We start from the raw sequence: 20,092 nt of genomic DNA, 5'->3' as shown, positions 1-20,092 counted from the left end.
ACAATCACGTCTGGACCGAAGGTCAGGTCCCCATGCGTTGGCGTGACGCCGTCGTTGTTCCTATACCCAAACCCGGGAAGGATAGACACCTTCCTTCTAGTTACCGCCCCATTTCTCTTACGAGCTGTGTCTGTAAGGTGATGGAGCGCATGGTTAATGCTCGGTTAGTCTGGATTCTTGAATCTCGATGGCTACTTACCAATGTCCAATGCGGCTTTTGTCGCCGCCGCTCCGCTGTTGACCACCTTGTGACCTTGTCGACATTCATCATGAACAACTTTTTGCGAAGGCGCCAAACGGTAGCCGTGTTCTTCGATTTGGAGAAGGCTTATGATACCTGTTGGAGAGGAGGTATCCTCCGCACTATGCACAGGTGGGGCCTACGCGGTCGCCTGCCCCTTTTTATTGATTTCTTTTTAACGGATCGAAAGTTTAGGGTATGTGTGGGTTCCGTATTGTCCAATGTCTTCCTCCAGGAGAACGGAGTGCCTCAGGGCTCCGTCTTGAGCGTAGCCCTTTTTGCCATCGCGATCTATCCAATTATGGATTGCATTCCACCTAATGTCTCAGGCTCTCTCTTTGTCGATGACTTCGCGATCTACTGCAGTGCCCAGAGAACATGCCTCCTGGAGTGCTGCCTTCAGTGTTGTCTAGACAGCCTATACACATGGAGCGTGGCAAATGGCTTCCGGTTCTCTGAAGAGAAGGAGGCTTGTATCAACTTTTGGCGATATAAAGCGTTCCTTCCACCATCCTTACATCTTGGTCCCATTGTCCTCCCATTCGTGGAAACAACTAAGTTTCTAGGGCTCACATTGGACAGGAAACTTTGTTGGTCTCCGCACGTCTCTTATTTGGCGGCCCGTTGTACACGTTCCCTTAATGTCCTCAGAGTTCTTAGTGGTTCATCTTGGGGAGCGGATCGCACTGTCCTGCTTCGCTTGTATCGGTCCATAGTCCGATCGAAGCTGGATTATGGGAGCTTCATCTACTCGTCTGCTCGGCCATCCCTCTTACACCGTCTCAACTCCATCCACCATCGGGGGTTACGTCTTGCGACCGGAGCCTTCTACACTAGTCCCGTCGAGAGTCTTTATGCTGAAGCTGCCGAATTACCATTGACCTACCGGCACGACATACTGCTGTGTCAGTATGCCTGCCGGCTGTTGTCAATGCCTGACCACCCCTCTTATCAGTCCTTCTTCGCCGATTCTCTCGACTGTCAGTACGGGTTGTATGTCTGTGCCCTGCTGCCCCCTGGAGTCCGCTTCCGTCGCCTGCTTTGACAATTGGATTTTGCCCTCCCTACCACCTTCAGAGAGGGTGAGAGCCCGACACCACCTTGGCTCCAGGCTCCGGTTCATATTTATCTCGACCTCAGCTCACTCCCGAAGGAGGGTACTCCGGCTGCAGTGTATTGCTCACGGTTTGTCGACTTGCCGGTCACACCTTTATTTACACCGATGGCTCCAAAACTGACGATGGTGTCGGCTGTGCCTTTGTCATCGGGGCCGCCACCTTTAAATACCGGCTCCTCGACCAATGTTCCAGCTTTACGGCCGAGCTTTTTGCTCTCCATCAGGCCGTTCAGTATGCCCGCCGCCACCGCCGTTCATCGTATGTACTCTGCTCTGATTCCCTCAGTGCTCTTCAGAGCCTTGGAGCTCCCTATCCGGTCCATCCCTTGGTGCAACGGATCCAGCAGTCCCTCCATTCTTTCGCTGATAATGGTTCTCCTGTCAGCTTTCTGTGGGTTCCCGGCCATGTAGGAGTGCCTGGGAATGAGGCTGCAGATGCTGCAGCCAAGGCTGCAGTCCTCCTGCCTCGGCCAGCCTCCCATTGTGTCCCGTCGTCTGACGTTCGTAGGGTTGTTTGTAAGAGGCTTGTGTCGTTGTGGTGGGATGCTTGGTCATCCCTCCAAGGTAACAAGCTCTGGGCAGTAAAACCGCTCCCAACTGCTTGGACAACCTCCTCCCGACCATCTCGGCGAGAAGAGGTCCTTCTGACCAGGTTGTGGATTGGGCATTGCCAGTTTAGCCACCGCTACCTGCTCTCCGGTGACCCAGCCCCGCAGTGCCCTTGTGGTCAAGCATTAACAGTGCGCCATGTTTTATTGTCGTGTCCCCGCTTTAGTCAATCTCGTGTTGTCCTGTCCCTGCCATCTACTTTACGGGATATTTTAGCTGATGACGCTCGAGCAGCTGCTCGTGTTCTGCGTTTTATAACCTTGACTGGCTTGTCCAAAGACACCTAACTTTTTTTACTTATTTTATCTGCATCTTTGTCAGGACTTTCTGGTGCCCCCCCCCCCCCCCCTCCCCTTGAGTTTTACTAGATTCCATGTGCTCTCACAACTGTGACTGGGCGCTAATGACCTCAGTAGTTGAGCGCCCTTAAACCTCACCAAAAAAAAAAACATATGTTCAATCAGGTGCTGGAAGGTTTCTTGGGGAATGGCAGCCCATTCTTCATGGAGTACTGTACTGAGGAGAGATATTGATGTTGGTTGGTGAGGCCTGGCATGAAGCCAGCGTTCCAAAACATCCCAAAGGTGTACTATAGCATTCAGGTCAGGACTCTATGCAGGCCAGTCCATTACAGGGATGTTATTGTCATGTAAACCACTCCGTCACAGGCCGTGCATTATGAACAGGTGCTCGATTGTGTTAAAAGGTGCAGTCGCCATCCCCAAATTGCTCTTCAACAGTGGGAAGCAAGAAAGTGGTTAAAACACCAATGTAGGCCTCCATGAAAAACACGACCACACCATAAAATCACCACCTCCGAATTTTACTTTCGGCACCACGCACACTGGCGGATGACGCTCACCTGGCATTCACCAAACCCACACCCTGCCATCGGATCGCCACACTGTGTACTGTGATTTGTCACTCCACACAACATTTTTTCACTGTTCAGTCGTCCAATATTCACATGAAGCGAGGCGTGATGTGTGGCTTACGAGCAGCTGCTTGACCATGAAATCCAAGTTTTCTCACCTCCTGCCTGACTGTCATAGTCTTTGCAGTGGATCCTGATGCAGTTTGGAATTCCTGTGTGATGGTTTGAACAGATGTCTGCCCATTACACATTATGACCCTCTTCAACTGTTGGCGGTCTCTGTCTGTCACCAGACAAGGTCGGCCTGTAAGCTTTTGTGCTGTACATGTCGCTTCACATTTCCACTTGACTATCACATCGGAAACAGTGGACCTAGGTATGTTTAGGAGTGTGGAAACCTTGCATACTGACATATGACACAAGTGACTCCCAGTCACCTGGCCACGTTCGAAGTCAGTGAGTTCCGCAGAGTGCCCCATTCTGCTCTCTCATGATGTCTAAAGACTGCTGAGGTCACTGATATGGAGTACCTGGCAATGCACCTAATATGAACAATGTATGTTTTTTGGGGTGTCCGCATACTTTTGATCACATAGTGTATGAGACTTTATGGCTCTGCGTCAGTTGCTGCACAAGCAGAAGCTATTTTTATTACTTTGTGGCATTCTTTTTGCAGTTATTAGTATTGTTTTGGATACTACAACATGAGTTAACTGTACCCACTTACAGCACACACTACATATAATGCTGTCTATTGTGATGGTATGTAGGGTGTCCAGATGCAGATGTATATAAAAAAAGAGAACAAACAGCTTCAAAAAGAATGACAAAGTTAGAAAAAAAGAGGACATACAGAAACACACATTCAAATTTAATTTATTTAATAGCAAACATTCCTTAACTTTTATTGGTACTGCTGTGAAGATACAACTTCCTGTAGAGGTGTTGGCTTGCTTAGCAGATAGTTGTAAGAAGATACGCAGGAAAGTTCTTTTTAAAAAAATACTGTACCATCAACATACCTTAATATATTCAATGATCAACCTGTTCCTGCCATCAGTCCACTGTGTTTTAATGAGCAAAAATGCTCTTTCTGCATTTGTTTTGTGTATGATATACTGAAAAAGTTGTCAGCAACTTTTAACAATTCTTAATGACAAGCAATAGACTTACTTCCATGGAAATACTTCGTCCATCTTGTACTACAAAAAAACCACTAAATTCCAGATCATTACTGTTCTGTTTCTGAAACTGCCTAAAATTACAGAATTGGGCAGAACATTTGCATCTTCAATTTCAAAAGCTTTACATTAACTTGCAAATACAAAAGGCTATTTTCAACATATCTGTACTTAACATCCATTTGAAACAGGAAAAGTCGTCAAACATACAAAGCTATCATTTTAAATATTCACGGCACGATTGATACAGCTACATAGCTTCCTCCATAAAACGTTTAACTTATTTATCAAAACCTTTTTATGTTGCAATTTCCAGCTGGAGTTTAACCTTTGGGCAAATAAATTTTTCATTTAATTGGTCCTTTGGCACCTTACATACAGAATCCAAAATTTGAATCACTCCAGGCACAGAATTGTCCTCCTTTTCTAGCTGCAGAATATTTAAATTGAACACAGACATCAATGATTGCAAATGCCATTGGTAGAGTTCATTTAAGTATTCTCAAAAAACTGAAAGAAAACCTTTGGTGGATTGCTTTCAGACAGTAAGTAAGATTTCAACAGAAAGATTATCAACTCTGTGCTGAATTGTGCTATGCAAAATGTGAGCTAGACATCCCCATTGATTAAATTCTCATTGTTCAAAGATGTCTCTGTTGTTGTTGTTTTTTAGGTCTTCAGTCCAGAGACTGGTTTGATGCAGCTCTCCATGCCACTCTATCCTGTGCAAGCTTCTTCATCTCCCAGTACCTACTGCAACCTACATCCTTCTGAATCTGTATAGTGTATTTATCTCTTTGTCTCCCTCCACGATTTTTACCCTCCATGCTGCCCTCCAGTACTAAATTGGTGATCCCTTGATGCCTCAGAATATGCCCTACCAACCGATCCTTTCTTCTAGTCAAGTTGTGCCACAAATTTCTCTTCTCTCCAATTCTATTCAATACCTTCTCATTAGTTATGTGATCTACACATCTTATCTTCAGCATTCTTCCGTAGCACCACATTCGAAAGCTTCTATTCTCTTCTTGTCCAAACTTTTTATCGTCCACGTTTCACTTCCATACATGGCTACACTCCATACAAATACTTTCAGAAACGACTTCCTGACACTTAAATCTGTACTCGATGTTAACAAATTTCTCTTCTTCACAAACACTTTCCTTGCCATTGCCAGTCTACATTTTATATCCTCTCTACTTCGACCATCATCAGTTATTTTTGTCCCCAAATTGCAAAACTCATTTACTACTTTAAGCCTCATTTCCTAATCTAATTCTCGTTGATGATCATCTTATATCCTCCTTTCAAGACACTGTCCATTCCGTTCAGCTGCTCTTCTAGGTTCTCTGCTGTCTCTGACAGAATTACAATATCATCAGCAAACCTCAAAGCTTTTATTTATTCTCCATGGATTTTAATTCCTATTCCAAATTTTTCTTTTGTTTCCTTTACTGCTTACTCAATATACAGATTGAATAACATCGGGGATAGGCTACACCCCTGTCTCACTCACTTCCCAACCAGTACTTCCCTTACATGCCCCTCGTCTCTTATAACTACCATCTGGTTTCTGTACAAATTGTAAATAGCCTTTCGCTCCCTGTATTTTATCCCTGCCACCTTCAGAATTTGAAAGAGAGTATTCCAGTCAACATCGTCAAAAGCTTTCTCTAGGTCTACAAATGCTAGATACGTAGCCAGAATGAGATTTTCACTCTGCAGCGGAGTGTGCGCTGATATGAAACTTCCTGGCAGATTAAAACTGTGTGCCCGACCGAGACTCGAACTCGGGACCTTTGCCTTTCGCGGGCAAGTGCTCTACCAACTGAGCTACCGAAGCACGACTCACACCCGGTACTCACAACTTTACTTCTGCCAGTATCTCGTCTCCTACCTTCCAAACTTTACAGAAGCTCTCCTCGCTAGATACGTAGGTTTGCCTTTCCTTAATCTATTTTCTAAGATAAGTCGTAGGGTCAGTATTGCCTCACTTGTAGCAACATTTCTACGGAATCCAAACTGATCTTCCCTGAGGTCGGGTTCTACCAGTTTCTCCATTCGTCTGTAAAGAATTCGTGTTAGTATTGATAGTTTGGTAATTTTCAAATCTGTCAACACCTGCTTTCTTTGGGATTAGAATTATTATATTTTCTTCAAGTCTGAGAGTAATTCGCCTGTCTCATACATCTTGCTCACCAGATGGTAGAGTTTTGTCAGGGCTGGCTCTCCCAAGGCTGTCAGTAGTTGTAATGGAATACTGTCTACTCCCGGGGCCTTGTTTCAACTTAGGTCTTTCAGTGCTCTGTCAAACTCTTCACGCAGTATCATATCTCGTATTTCATCTTCATCTACATTCTCTTCCATTTCTATAATATTGTCCTCAAGAACATCGCCCTTGTATAGACCCTCTATATACTCCTTCCACCTTTCTGCTTTCCCTTCTTTGCTTAGAACTGGGTTTCCATCTGAGCTTTTGATATTCATACAAGTGGTTCTCTTTTCTCCAAAGATATCTTTAATTTTCCTGTAGGCAGTATCTATCTTATCCCTAGTGAGATAAGCCTCTACATCCTTACATTTGTCCTCTAGCCATCCCTGCTTAGCCATTTTGCACTTCCTGTCGATCTCATTTTTGAGATGTTTGTATTCCTTTTTGCCTGCTTCATTTACTGTATTTTTATATTTTCTCCTTTCATCAAATAAATTCAGTATCTCTTCTGTTACCCAAGGATTTCTATTAGCTCTTGTCTTTTTACCTACTTGATCCTCTGCTGCCTTCACCACTTAATCCCTCGAAGCTACCCATTCTTCTTCTACTGTATTTCTTTCCCCCATTCTTGTTAATCGTTCCCTTATGCTCTCCCTGAAGCTCTCTACAACCTTTGGTTCTTTCAGTTTATCCAGGTCCCATCTCCTCAATTTGCCACCTTTTTGCAGTTTCTTCAGTTTTAATCTACAGTTCATAACCAATAGATCATGGTCGGAGTCCACATCTGCCCCTGGAAATGTCTTACAATTTAAAACTTGGTTCCTGAATCTCTGTCTTACCAGTATATAATCTATCTGATACCTTCCAATATCTCCAGGCTTCTTCCATGTATACAACCTTCTTTCATGATTCTTGAACCAAGTGTTAGCTATGATTAAGTTATGCTCTGTGCAAAATTCTACCAGGTGGCTTCCTCTTTCATTCCTTACTCCCATTCCATATTCACCTACTACATTTCCTTCTCTTCTTTTCCTACTGTAGAGTTCCAGTCACCCATGACTATTAAATTTTCATCTCCCTTCTCTATCTGAATAATTTCTTTTATCTCATCATACATTTTATCAATCTCTTCGTCATCTGCAGAGCTAGTTGGCATGTAAACTTGTACTACTGTGGTAGGTGTGGGCTTCGTATCTATCTTGGCCACAATAATGTGTTCACTATGCTGTTTGTTGTAGCTTACCCGCATTCCTATTTTTTATTCGTTATTAAACCTACTCCTGCATTACCCCTATTTGATTTTCTATTTGTAACCCTGTATTCGCCTGACCAAAAGTCTTGTTCCTCTTGCCACCGAACCTCACTAATTCCCACTATATCTAACTTTAACCTATCTGTTTCCCTTTTTAAATTTTCTAACCTACCTGCCCGATTAAGGGATCTGACATTCCACGCACCGATCCGTAGAACGCCAGTTTTCTTTCTCCTGATAACGACGTCCTCTTGAGTAGTCCCCGCCCGGAGATCCGAATGGGGGACTATTTTACCTCTGGAATATTTTACCCAAGAGGACGCCATCATCATTTAACCATACAGTAAAGCTGTATACCCTCGGGAAAAATTAAGGCTGTAGTTTCCCCTTGCTTTCAGCTGTTTGCAGTACCAGCACAGCAAGGCCGTTTTGGTTATTGTTACAAGGCCAGATAAGTCAATCATCCAGACTGTTGCCCCTGCAACTACTGAAAAGGCTGCTGCCCCTCTTCAGGAACCACACATTTGTCTGGCCTCTCAACAGATACCCCTCCGTTGTGGTTGCACCTACGGTACGGCTATCTGTATCGCTGAGGCACACAAGCCTCCCCACCAACAGCAAGGTCCATGGTTCATGGGGGGAGGAAGATGCCTTTAGTCTACTGTATATATTTTTGTCTTCCTTGTGAATTATACCCCCAAAGTTTGTGTCAGCATTATCACTGGTAAATGATACACACTTGTTAGCAATACCCAAATGTTGTTGTGTTTCTGTAATATAATGTGCAACAGTCTTAGGTGTTTCATTTGGAGTACATTTTCGATCAATTACTTTTGTTTTTAAACCACAAAGTTTTTAATCAAAATACTGAATAAGAACGAGGAACATTTTTATGTTGCCATGGCTAATTCCATCGGCCGAGACACCAACACAAGATGTCCCGCTCAAAGCCCACATGGTTACATTCAAGGCATGAGGAGCAATTACATTGAGTTTTTGTTCTGGCTGAAGAGATCTTTTTAGCAACATCTGAATCAAAATAAATTACTTCATCTAATTTTGGCATGCTGTCGATTGACCTATAGGTAAAATGATGCCTACCATTATGGAATGCTAGTGCTCCTTCTCCAGCAAGAACTCAGTCACATAAAAGGTAAAGTAGATTGGTGTTGCTGAAGTAATGTGTCTATCCTAGGCATTGGAGTGCAAGCCTGAAGATTTTTCTTGTGCTTCTGAGTGGTAGTATGATATTAGATAACTTGGCCACCTAGTGCAAGAAATTTTAAATATCTCAGTGACACATTGACGTGAATTTTGTTTATGTAAATAAATTAAATGATGTTTATGTATGTTATGCAGAACTGGAGAACTTTATGGCCAATTGTTCTCATTCAGTCTTCCGAATATAAACAGATTGAATGACTAAGTATCCATGAAATAAAACATTGACGACAAAACACTCTGCCGAGGTATTTCTTAAACTTATTGACCACTGTTTTGTAAGTTCCAGCTCCACATATTTTACATTCTGCTTTGAATTCAGTTCTCCCTTTCTTGAAGAGAAGGCAAAATATTTGTAAGAAAGAACATCTGAGAATGGACACTTGCATTTAGGCAGTCTCACTTGGCTTCAATAAACAGAAAATTACACTCACCCATGAGTACTAAGTATGTGACATGAAACCTATAATGCTAAGCCAAGACAATCGTGAACTAAAAATACAACACGGAAAATTTAAATAATCAATAGTTGCAGTCACTTATGGATCCATCCATATTAGTAGTGAAAAATCGATACAATCGGCGATCCTGCTGCTGTCTATAGATAAATCAGTAAAGAAAAGATCAATAGAACAGGAATAACTTCAAATATAGTTTATTGTGGTCAACTTTGCAAAAAAGGAGGACAGTGTAAGAACTCCACCAAGACTCTGGATGAGAGATAAATAGCAGGACATGTACGGATTTATTCAGATGTCTGGTCACCCATATGGTGTTTCTTTTTTGTTCATGAAGGCTGTGGCCGAAAGCTTTGTGTAAATGTCTTTTAATTATGCCTGTCTGCAACTTAACGTGTCTTCTTTACAATAAGTAGCAATCTGTCTTTTCCTACATTGTTTATATTCCTGTGTGGAGTTTCCATTGTTTGGTGGTGTGTCTTTCTGTGACACACAAATAACTTGCAAAAGTTAATCATTTGCCTCACAAAGAAAACGCTGTTTATTTCACTGTTAACTTGGGTGAACAAGGTGTTTGTTCATTTTCCATCTATGTAACTACTAACAGGTTTTGTTTTCATCTTGTTTGCTTAACTTTACTGAATGTATTTAATCTATAGTAGGAAAAAACAGTATTTGCTGCCACTGAATACGTTTTTCAATACAGTACATAAAATGCATGTATTGTCATAAAATCCATTTTTTAGTGCATATGGTGTCTAAATGATTTGTGCTGTTAGATTTTGTTGCCTTTATCTCAAAGACAATGTTCCCAGATGCTAGAAGTTTTGCATTAATAGTTATTGTTATTGTAAAGTCTAAAGTTATTTATTTCTCTATAGTTAGTAAATTTTATGGTAAAACTGGGAGACTGTTTTGTAGACCAACATCAGGTGAAGTGTTGTCAAAAGCTCTGCTAGAATAATATCCATGTGATTAATCAGGCTTAACTCCCCCGGTAAGAATGGGTCATAGGTTGGATGCTGTTGACATGACCTTTTAACCCTCAAAGTGATAAAGTTCTTCAAGAGTTAGTCTCTCAGTGCAGATATGTCTACAGCCTCAAGACAAGCTGAAGTTGCTGTAGGCCGAATTAAAGTCATACATTCACACTTGAACTCATCTCTGGTTTGTATTTTCTTATTAAAAGTATTGCATTTACTAGTGTCCAATAGCTATAGAATTCAGAACATTTACAGCAAATTTAGTAACTTTGTTCACCTTTCAAGGTCTCTCTCTCTCTCTCTCTCTCTCTCTCTCTCTCTCTCTCTCTCTCTCTCTGTAGATGTATATAATCACCAGTTCTTTCTTTATCTCTTTCATCCCAGTGCGCTTCACAGATGTAGATATCCATTGTGTAAAGGATACCATAACTGCACATTTTATATCAAAGCATAATTAAAAATGTATTTTTTATTTACAGCAAGTTGCTGGTTCTGAGATGAGCACTGCACAAGGTCGTAAGAAAGGAATTTCTACCCATGTTCTGGACACTGCCAAAGGAAAACCTGCCAATGGATTGCAGGTCAGCCTTTACCGGTTGATGGGTGGAAAATGGACAATTGTTTCTGAAGGGTAATTTTTACTACATTCATTATAGTAGATGTAATATGTTGTTGGTTTTGTAGGTTTGTAGTATAATGAAGTATCAGATAGATAGACAAATATATTCTTGTCATATTGCACGTGTAACTTGCTAAAATTGATTCAGTGAAGTGATTAGTTGATAAGAAATTACTTTAGCAAGTTTTGTAGGCAGGAGAATCAATGTAATTTATTTCACAACTGCCCTTTCATTTAAATCAAAAGAATACTTTATTGTTGGAAGTGTGTAAAATTTTAATATACTAGGCTGCACCCAGTCTAATTACCTTCTGTAATGTCGCTAAGTTTTATTGACTTCTTTTCTTGGATCATGATACCATCCCTAAGAAAGACTTTTAACACAAGCAGTGTGTCCTCAATAGATCACAGAGAAGGCCAACAGAACAAACAAACATTGCTAGGTACAGTAGATGTCCTCCTCCATCATTGTTCAAATTTGTTCAGCTATTCAATGACCTCTTCCATAGAAGGGCTGAATTCTGAAGTACCAAGTGCAATTACTTACGGCATTTAATTCCTACTGAGGTGCACAATTAAATAATTTATTTTTTTAAAGAGCAGAAATGACCTTATTTCAACTTCAAAGCTAACAGCAGCTGATACCTTATGGAGGCATCCCCTTCACTTTTAATAGTCAACCATTGTTCAAATTTTGCAAAAGTAGGTAAGATTCCTGAACCTTTCTCAGAAGCATATCAACGGACCACAGAAATATTTTTTCAAAACGCTCTTATGTCTTTCATATATATAGCTACCAGAAATGAATGAAGGCTAGATGACAGCCAAAAACAGGGAGAGAAGGGTGGTGGAAATGACTGAAAAAAACGAGTCGGGAAGGGAGAAGTGGTAACTGCACATACTTGTTGTCGAATGCAAATATCATCATCATATTGTTGTTGTGGTCTTCGGTCCTGAGACTGGTTTGATGCAGCTCTCCATGCTACTCTATCCTCTGCAAGCTTCTTCATCTCCCAGTACCTACTGCAACCTACATCCTTCTGAATCTGCTTAGTGTATTCATCTCTTGGTCTCTCTCTACGATTTTTACCCTCCACGCTGCCCTCTAATACTAAATTGGTGATCCCTTGATGCCTCAGAACATGTCCTACCAACCGATCCCTTCTTCTAGTCAAGTTGTGCCACAAACTTCTCTTCTCCCCAATCCTATTCAATACTTCCTCATTAATTATGTGATCTACCCATCTAATCTTCAGCATTCTTCTGTAGCACCACATTTCGAAAGCTTCTATTCTCTTCTTGTCCAAACTATTTATCATCCATGTTTCACTTCCATACATGGCTACACTCCATACAAATACTTTCAGAAATGACTTCCTGACACTTAAATCTATACTAGAAGTTAACAAATTTCTCTTCTTCAGAAACGCTTTCCTTGCCATTGCCAGTCTACATTTTATATCCTCTCTACTTCGACCATCATCAGTTATTTTGCTCCCCAAATAGAAAAACTCCTTTACTACTTTAAGTGTCTCATTTCCTAATCTAATTCCCTCAGCATCACCCGACTTAATTCGACTACATTCCATTATCCTCGTTTTGCTTTTGTTGATGTTCATCTTATATCCTCCTTTCAAGACACTGTCCATTCCATTCAACTGCTCTTCCAAGTCCTTTGCTGTCTCTGACAGAATTACAATGTCATCGGCGAACCTCAAAGTTTTTATTTCTTCTCCATGGATTTTAATACCTACTCCGAATTTTTCTTTTGTTTCCTTTACTGCTTGCTCAATATACAGATTGAATAACATCGGGGAGAGGCTACAACCCTGTCTTACTCCCTTCTCAACCACTGCTTCCCTTTCATGTCCCTCAACTCTTATAACTGCCATCTGGTTTCTGTACAAATTGTAAATAGCCTTTCGCTCCCTGTATTTTACCCCTGCCACCTTTAGAATTTGAAAGAGAGTATTCCAGTCAACATTGTCAAAAGCTTTCTCAAAGTCTACAAATGCTAGAAACGTAGGTTTGCCTTTCCTTAATCTTTCTTCTAAGATAAGTCGTAAGGTCAGTATTGCCTCACGTGTTCCAGTGTTTCTACGGAATCCAAACTGATCTTCCCCGAGGTTGGCTTCTACTAGTTTTTCCATTCGTCAATAAGGAATTCGTGTTAGTATTTTGCAGCTGTGGCTTATTAAACTATTTGTTCGGTAATTTTCACATCTGTCAACACCTGCTTTCTTTGGGGTTGGAATTATTATATTCTTCTTGAAGTCTGAGTGTATTTCGCCTGTCTCATACATCTTGCTCACCAGATGGTAGAGTTTTGTCATGACTGGCTCTCCCAAGGCCATCAGTAGTTCCAATGGAATGTTGTCTACTCCGGGGGCCTTGTTTCGACTCAGGTCTTTCAGTGCTCTGTCAAACTCTTCACGCAGTATCGTATCTCCCACTTCATCTATTTCCATTTCCATAATATTATCCTCAAGTACATTTCCCTTGTATAGACCCTCTATATACTCCTTTCCCCCATGAACCACGGACCTTGCCGTCGGTGGGGAGGCTTGCGTGCCTCAGCGATACAGATGGCCGTACCGTAGGTGCAACCACAACGGAGGGGTATCTGTTGCGAGGCCAGACAAAAATGTGGTTCCTGAAGAGGGGCAGCAGCCTTTTCAGTAGTTGCAGGGGCAACAGTCTGGATGATTGACTGATCTGGCCTTGTAACATTAACCAAAACGGCCTTGCTGTCCTGGTACTGCGAACGGCTGAAAGCAAGGGGAAACTACAGCCATAATTTTTCCCGAGGACATGCAGCTTTACTGTATGATTAAATGATGATGGTGTCCTCTTGGGTAAAATATTCCGGAGGTAAAATAGTCCCGCATTCGGATCTCCGGGCGGGGACAACTCAAGCGGACGTCGTTATCAGGAGAAAGAAAACTGGCGTTCTACAGATCGGTGCGTGGAATGTCAGATCCTTTAATCGGGAAGGTAGGTTAGACAATTTAAAAAGGGAAATGGATAGGTTAAAGTTAGATATAGTGGGAATTAGTGTTCGGTGGCAGAAGGAACAAGTCTTTTGGTCAGGTGATTACAGGGTTATAAATACAAAATCAAATAGGGGTAATGCAGGAGTAGGTTTAATAATGAATAAAAAAATAGGAGTGCGGGTTAGTTACTACAAACAGCATAGTGAACGCATTATTGTGGCCAAGGTAGACACAAAGCCCATGCCTACTACAGTAGTACAAGTTTATATGCCAACTAGCTCTGCAGATGATGAAGAAATTGAAGAAATGTATGACGAGATTAAAGAAATTATTCAGGTAGTGAAGGGAGACGAAAATTTAATAGTCATGGGTGACTGGAATTCGTCAGTAGGAAAAGGGAGAGAAGGAAACATAGTAGGTGAATATGGATTGGGGGGAAGAAATGAAAGAGGAAGCCGCCTTGTAGAATTTTGCACAGAGCATAACTTAATCATAGCTAACACTTGGTTCAAGAATCATAAAAGAAGGTTGTATACCTGGAAGAATCCTGGAGATACTAAAAGGTATCAGATAGATTATATAATGGTAAGACAGAGATTTAGGAACCAGGTTTTAAATTGTAAGACATTTCCAGGGGCAGATGTGGACTCTGACCACAATCTATTGGTTATGAACTGCAGATTGAAACTGAAGAAACTGCAAAAAGGTGGGAATTTAAGGAGATGTGACCTGGATAAACTGAAAGAACCAGAGGTTGTAGAGAGTTTCAGGGAGAGCATAAGAGAACAATTGACAGGAATGGGGGAAAGAAATACAGTAGAAGAAGAATGGGTAGCTCTGAGGGATGAAGTAGTGAAGGCAGCAGAGGATCAAGTAGGTAAAAAGGCGAGGGCTAATAGAAATCCTTGGGTAACAGAAAAAATATTGAATTGATGAAAGGAGAAAATATAAAAATGCAGTGAATGAAGCAGGCAAAAAGGAATACAAACGTCTCAAAAATGAGATCGACAGGAAGTGCAAAATGGCTAAGCAGGGATGGCTAGAGGACAAATGTAAGGATATAGAGGCTTCTCTCACTAGTGGTAAGATAGATACTGCCTACAGGAAAATTAAAGAGACCTTTGGAGAGAAGAGAACCACTTGTATGAATATCAAGAGCTCAGATAGCAACCCAGTTCTAAGCAAAGAAGGGAAAGCAGAAAGGTGGAAGGAGTATATAGAGGGTTTATACAAGGGCGATGTACTTGAGGACAATATTATGGAAATGGAAGAGGATGTAGACGAAGACGAAATGGGAGATAAGATACTGTGTGAAGAGTTTGACAGAGCACTGAAAGACCTGAGTCGAAACAAGGCCCCGGGAGTAGACAACATTCCATTAGAACTACTGATGGCCTTGGGAGAGCCAGTCATGACAAAACTCTACCATCTGGTGAGCAAGATGTATGAGACAGGCGAAATACACTCAGACTTTAAGAAGAAAATAATAATTCCAATCCCAAAGAAAGCAGGTGTTGACAGATGTGAAAATTACCGAACTATCAGTTTAATAAGGCACAGCTGCAAAATACTAACGCGAATTCTTTACAGACGAATGGAAAAACTGGTAGAAGCGGACCTCGGGGAAGATCAGTTTGGATTCCGTAGAAATGTTGGAACACGTGAGGCAATACTAACCTTACGACTTATCTTAGAAGAAAGATTAAGAAAAGGCAAACCTACGTTTCTAGCATTTGTAGACTTAGAGAAAGCTTTTGACAATGTTAACTGGAATACTCTCTTTCAAATTCTGAAGGTGGCAGGGATAAAATACAGGGAGCGAAAGGCTATTTAAAATTTTTACAGAAACCAGATGGCAGTTATAAGAGTCGAGGGGCATGAAAGGGGAGCAGTGGTTGGGAAAGGAGTGAGACAGGGTTGTATCCTCTCCCCGATGTTATTCAATCTGTGTATTGAGCAAGCAGTAAAGGAAACAAAAGAAAAATTCGGAGTAGGTATTAAAATTCAGGGAGAAGAAGTAAAAACTTTGAGGTTTGCGGATGACATTGTAATTCTGTCAGAGACAGAAAAGGACGTGGAAGAGCAGTTGAACGGAATGGACAGTGTCTTGAAAGGAGGATATAAGATGAACATCAACAAAAGCAAAACGAGGATAATGGAATGTAGTCAAATTAAATCGGGTGATGCTGAGGGAATTAGATTAGGAAATGAGACACTTAAAGTAGTAAAGGAGGTTTGCTATTTGGGGAGTAAAATAACTGATGATGGTCGAAGTAGAGAGGATATAAAATGTAGACTGGCAATGGCAAGGAAATCGTTTCTGAAGAAGAGAAATTTGTTAACATCGGGTATAGATTTAAGTGTCAGGAAGTCATTTCTGAAAGTATTTGTATGGAGTGTAGCCATGTATGGAAGTGAAACTTGGACGATAACTAGTTTGGACAAGAAGAGAATAGAAGCATTCAAAATATGGTGCTACAGAAGAATGCTGAAGATAAGGTGGGTAGATCACATAACTAATGAGGAGGTATTGAATAGGATTGGGGAGAAGAGAAGTTTGTGGCACAACTTGACTAGAAGAAGGGATCGGTTGGTAGGACATGTTTTGAGGCATCAAGGGATCTCAAATTTAGCATTGGAGGGCAGCATGGAGGGTAAAAATCGTAGAGGGAGACCAAGAGATGAATACACTAAGCAGATTCAGAAGGATGCAGGCTGCAGTAGGTACTGGGAGATGAAGAAGATTGCACAGGATAGAGTAGCATGGAGAGCTGCATCAAACCAGTCTCAGGACTGAAGACAACAACAACAACAACAACAACAACAAATACTCCTTCCACCTTTCTGCTTTCCCTTCTTTGCTTAGAACTGGGTTGCCATCTGAGCTCTTGATGTTCATACAAATGGTTCTCTTATCTCCAAAGGTCTCTTTAATTTTCCTGTAGGCAGTATCTATCTTACCCCTAGTGAGATAAGCCTCTACATCCTTACATTTATCCTCAAGCCATCCCTGCTTAGCCATTTTGCACTTCCTGTCGATCTCATTTTTGCCTGCTTCATTTACTGCATTTTTATATTTTCTCCTTTCATCAATTAAATTCAATATTTCTTCTGTTACCCAAGGATTTCTACTAGCCCTTGTCTTTTTACATACGTGATCCTCTACTGCCTTCACTACTGCATCTCTCAAAGCTACCCATTCTTCTTCTTCTGTATTTCTTTCCCCCATTCCTGTCAATTGTTCCTAATGCTCTCCCTGAAACTCTGTACAACCTCTGGTTCTTTCAGTTTATCCAGGTCCCATCTCCTTAAATTCCCACCTTTTTGCAGTTTCTTCAGTTTTAATCTACAGGTCATAACCAATATATTGTGGTCAGAGTCCACATCTGCCCCTGGAAATGTCTTAAAATTTAAAACCTGGTTCCTAAATCTCTGTCTTATCATTATATAATCTATCTGATACCTTTTAGCATCTCCCGGGTTCTTCCATGTATACAACCTTCTTTCATGATTCTTAGACCACATGTTAGCTATGATTATGTTGTGCTCTGTGCAAAATTCTACCAGGCGGCTTCCTCTTTCATTTCTTAGCCCCAATCCATATTCACCTGCTACGTTTCCTTCTCTCCCTTTTCCTACACTCGAATCTCCCTTCTCTATCTGAATAATTTCTTTTATCTCAGCATACATTTTATCAATTTCTTCGTCATCTGCAGAGCTAGTTGGCATATAAACTTGTACTACTGTAGTAGGTGTGGGCTTCGTATCTATCTTGGCCAAAATTATGCGTTCACTATGCTGTTTGTAGTAGCTTACCCGCATTCCTATTTTCCAATTCATTATTAAACCTACTCCTGCATTACCCCTATTTGATTTTGTGTTTATAACCCTGTAGTCACCTGACCAGAAGTCTTGTTCCTCCTGCCACCGAACTTCACTAATTCCCACTATATCTAACTTTAACCTATCCATTTCCCTTTTTAAATTTTCTAACCTACCTTCCCGATTAAGGGATCTGACATTCCACGCTCCGATCCGTAGAACGTCAGTTTTCTTTCTCCTGATAACGACATCCACTTGAGTAGTCATCATAGGCTCAACTAAAATTGTAAATCATTTATTTGTACCATAGACATTTGTGTGATACATAAGTGTCTATACTGAGATTTCTGCATGTTTCACTAATATGAGTGTTTTAATGTCTCCTACATTATACACTAATAAGCCAACACATTAAGACAGTTTGTTTAATAGCATGTTGGTTGAAGTTTGAAGTACAACAGAGCAGTGATGCTGAGTGACATTGATTCAACATGTCACTGGTAGGTTTCCAGAGGCATGTGGTATCAGAGTCAAAGAACAAGTCATGAAATTCTCATAAATTATGAGCTGGTGCTAGCACTCGGCAGCATCCTGAAGGTGTTCCATTGGCTTCAGATCTAGTGAATTTGATGGACAAGATATCAGCAAGATTTCTCTAGCATGCCTTGTAACATGGTCTGTTATCCTGATGGCAGATACTGTCACGGAGCCTGTGATTACTACCACAGCTCTCAACAAAACTCAGATGAATTTCTGTCATAGGATAGTATTGTCCCGACTGGCATGCACATGTGGAACAGTGCATGTTTCAAGCAGCCATTCACCTGAGTGAGTGTTATATCCAGGCATGACTTGTGCCAGTGTTTGACAAGAAACATGGTTCATTTGACCAAGAATTATGCTGCCATCGATCCTTGGTTCGATCTTGAGGATCTCGTGGCCGTTGCAGTCATAATTGACAGTATTGTTGGGTCAGTGTGTGACGTGTTTGCCTACTTTATTTCTTTGTTTGTTGTCCTCAGTGTCGACATACTGCTTTGATACATTGACTGAAAAATGGGTTGTGGAAGTACAACACTGACTACTTTAAATGATGTAGTCAATAGGTGTACATTCACTGTTTACAACCTGCCCAGTAGTAGACAGTTATATGTGGCCAGTGCACTATTGTTTTAACTTTCCATAAGCATCATTAATAGTTTGCAGGCAAACCTCCACATACTGCTACACATGTGGAGCAGACACTATCATTGTTTTAACACACGGCCTAATTGTCAACACTTATTTCACAGTTAAGTTGAAGCATCGTCGTCGTTGTTCTAATCAACACAGGTTTCTCATCTGAAACTCGTCCATGGACTGACTGTCTCGGGACCAAAAATTGGGCCTTTATATATCCTCCAATAATAGGTCTGCTTCACATCTGCTGTGCAGCGAGCTACGTTAATTTAAGTATTAACTGTATTTTTCTTACTTGTCACTTCTCCTTCCATGTGCTTTTGCTTTTAGGAAGCTTTAATTGTCGAGTGCTAGTAATAGTGTTCCATAGATTTCGTGTTTGTTTTGAATACAGTCAGAGAGAGTCCCTTTAGTCAGCCATAATGCCAGTAGTTCTAGTGTTTGTTTTCAATACAGTCCAGAGACAGGTAGTGCTATTTTTCTACAAGAAGTGGCTAGCAACCACAGTTTAATCAACAATCAGCCGCCTTTAGTGAATTAGCAGTCTAGTTAAAAGTTGATTAACTCTCTACAGTAAATTGATTTCTTAGGATGGATAGGATGTGTGACTGCTGTGTACGGACGCAGGAGGAGCTGGCCACTGTTCGCGAACAGCTGAACGTGTTGATGGCCGCGGTCAGCCGTCTTCAGGCTGCTGCCTCGGAGTGTAGCGGCAGTGGGGAGTCTGGTGCATGGTACACCCCAGGTGTTACATGCTTCACCCACTGTCCCTGCTGTCGAGACATCTTTGCAGGTACCGGGCGCGGTTGGGCCACCCTCTCCCCAAGGGGAGTGGCGGGTTCAGCGGCGTTCGCGGCGGAGGGTCAATGTGGAGGCTGGCCGTGTGGCATTGCCCGCTCTGCCTGTGAGTGGACATGTGGCCGCCCCTTCAGCAAGGTCCGAGCAGACACATGGGGGGAGGGGTTTATTAGTTATTGGGAGCTCCAACTTTAGGCGGGTGATGGAGCCCCTTAGGAAAATAGTGGAAAGGTCGGGGAAGAAGGCCAGTGTTCACTCTGTCTGCTTGCCGGGGGGTCTCATCCGAGATGTGGAGGAGGCCCTGCCGGCGGCGATAGAGAGCACTGGGTGCACCCAACTGCAAATTGTTGCTCATGTCGGCACCAATGACTCCTGCCGTCTGGGTTTAGAGGTCATCCTCAGTTCGTACAGGCGGTTGGCAGAATTGGTGAAGGCGGAAAGCCTCACTCGCGGGGTGGAATCAGAGCTAACTATTTGTAGTATCGTTCCCAGAACCGATCGCGGTTCTCTGGTTTGAAGCCGAGTGGAAGGCT

The 20,092-nt window shown here is 41.8% G+C and overlaps 1 protein-coding gene across 3 annotated transcripts in view; it reads left to right on the top strand.

The window, feature by feature from the left end:
* LOC126259608 (probable 5-hydroxyisourate hydrolase ZK697.8) overlaps positions 1-20,092 on the top strand; it is a 102,497-nt gene that overhangs the window by 41,555 nt on the left and 40,850 nt on the right. For all 3 annotated transcript variants that reach the window (XR_007546538.1, XM_049956518.1, XM_049956519.1), the window contains exon 4: positions 10,628-10,779. Coding sequence is in view for 2 of the 3 variants with exons in the window: in XM_049956518.1 (XP_049812475.1) it covers positions 10,628-10,779 (152 nt within the window). In the remaining variant the exon portion in view is untranslated. The remainder of the gene's footprint in view (positions 1-10,627; positions 10,780-20,092) is intronic.

The sequence above is a fragment of the Schistocerca nitens genome, chromosome 5 (genome assembly GCF_023898315.1).
Source record: "Schistocerca nitens isolate TAMUIC-IGC-003100 chromosome 5, iqSchNite1.1, whole genome shotgun sequence".
Lineage (NCBI taxonomy): Eukaryota > Metazoa > Arthropoda > Insecta > Orthoptera > Acrididae > Schistocerca > Schistocerca nitens.
This window is presented reverse-complemented; position numbering and strand designations above follow the sequence as displayed.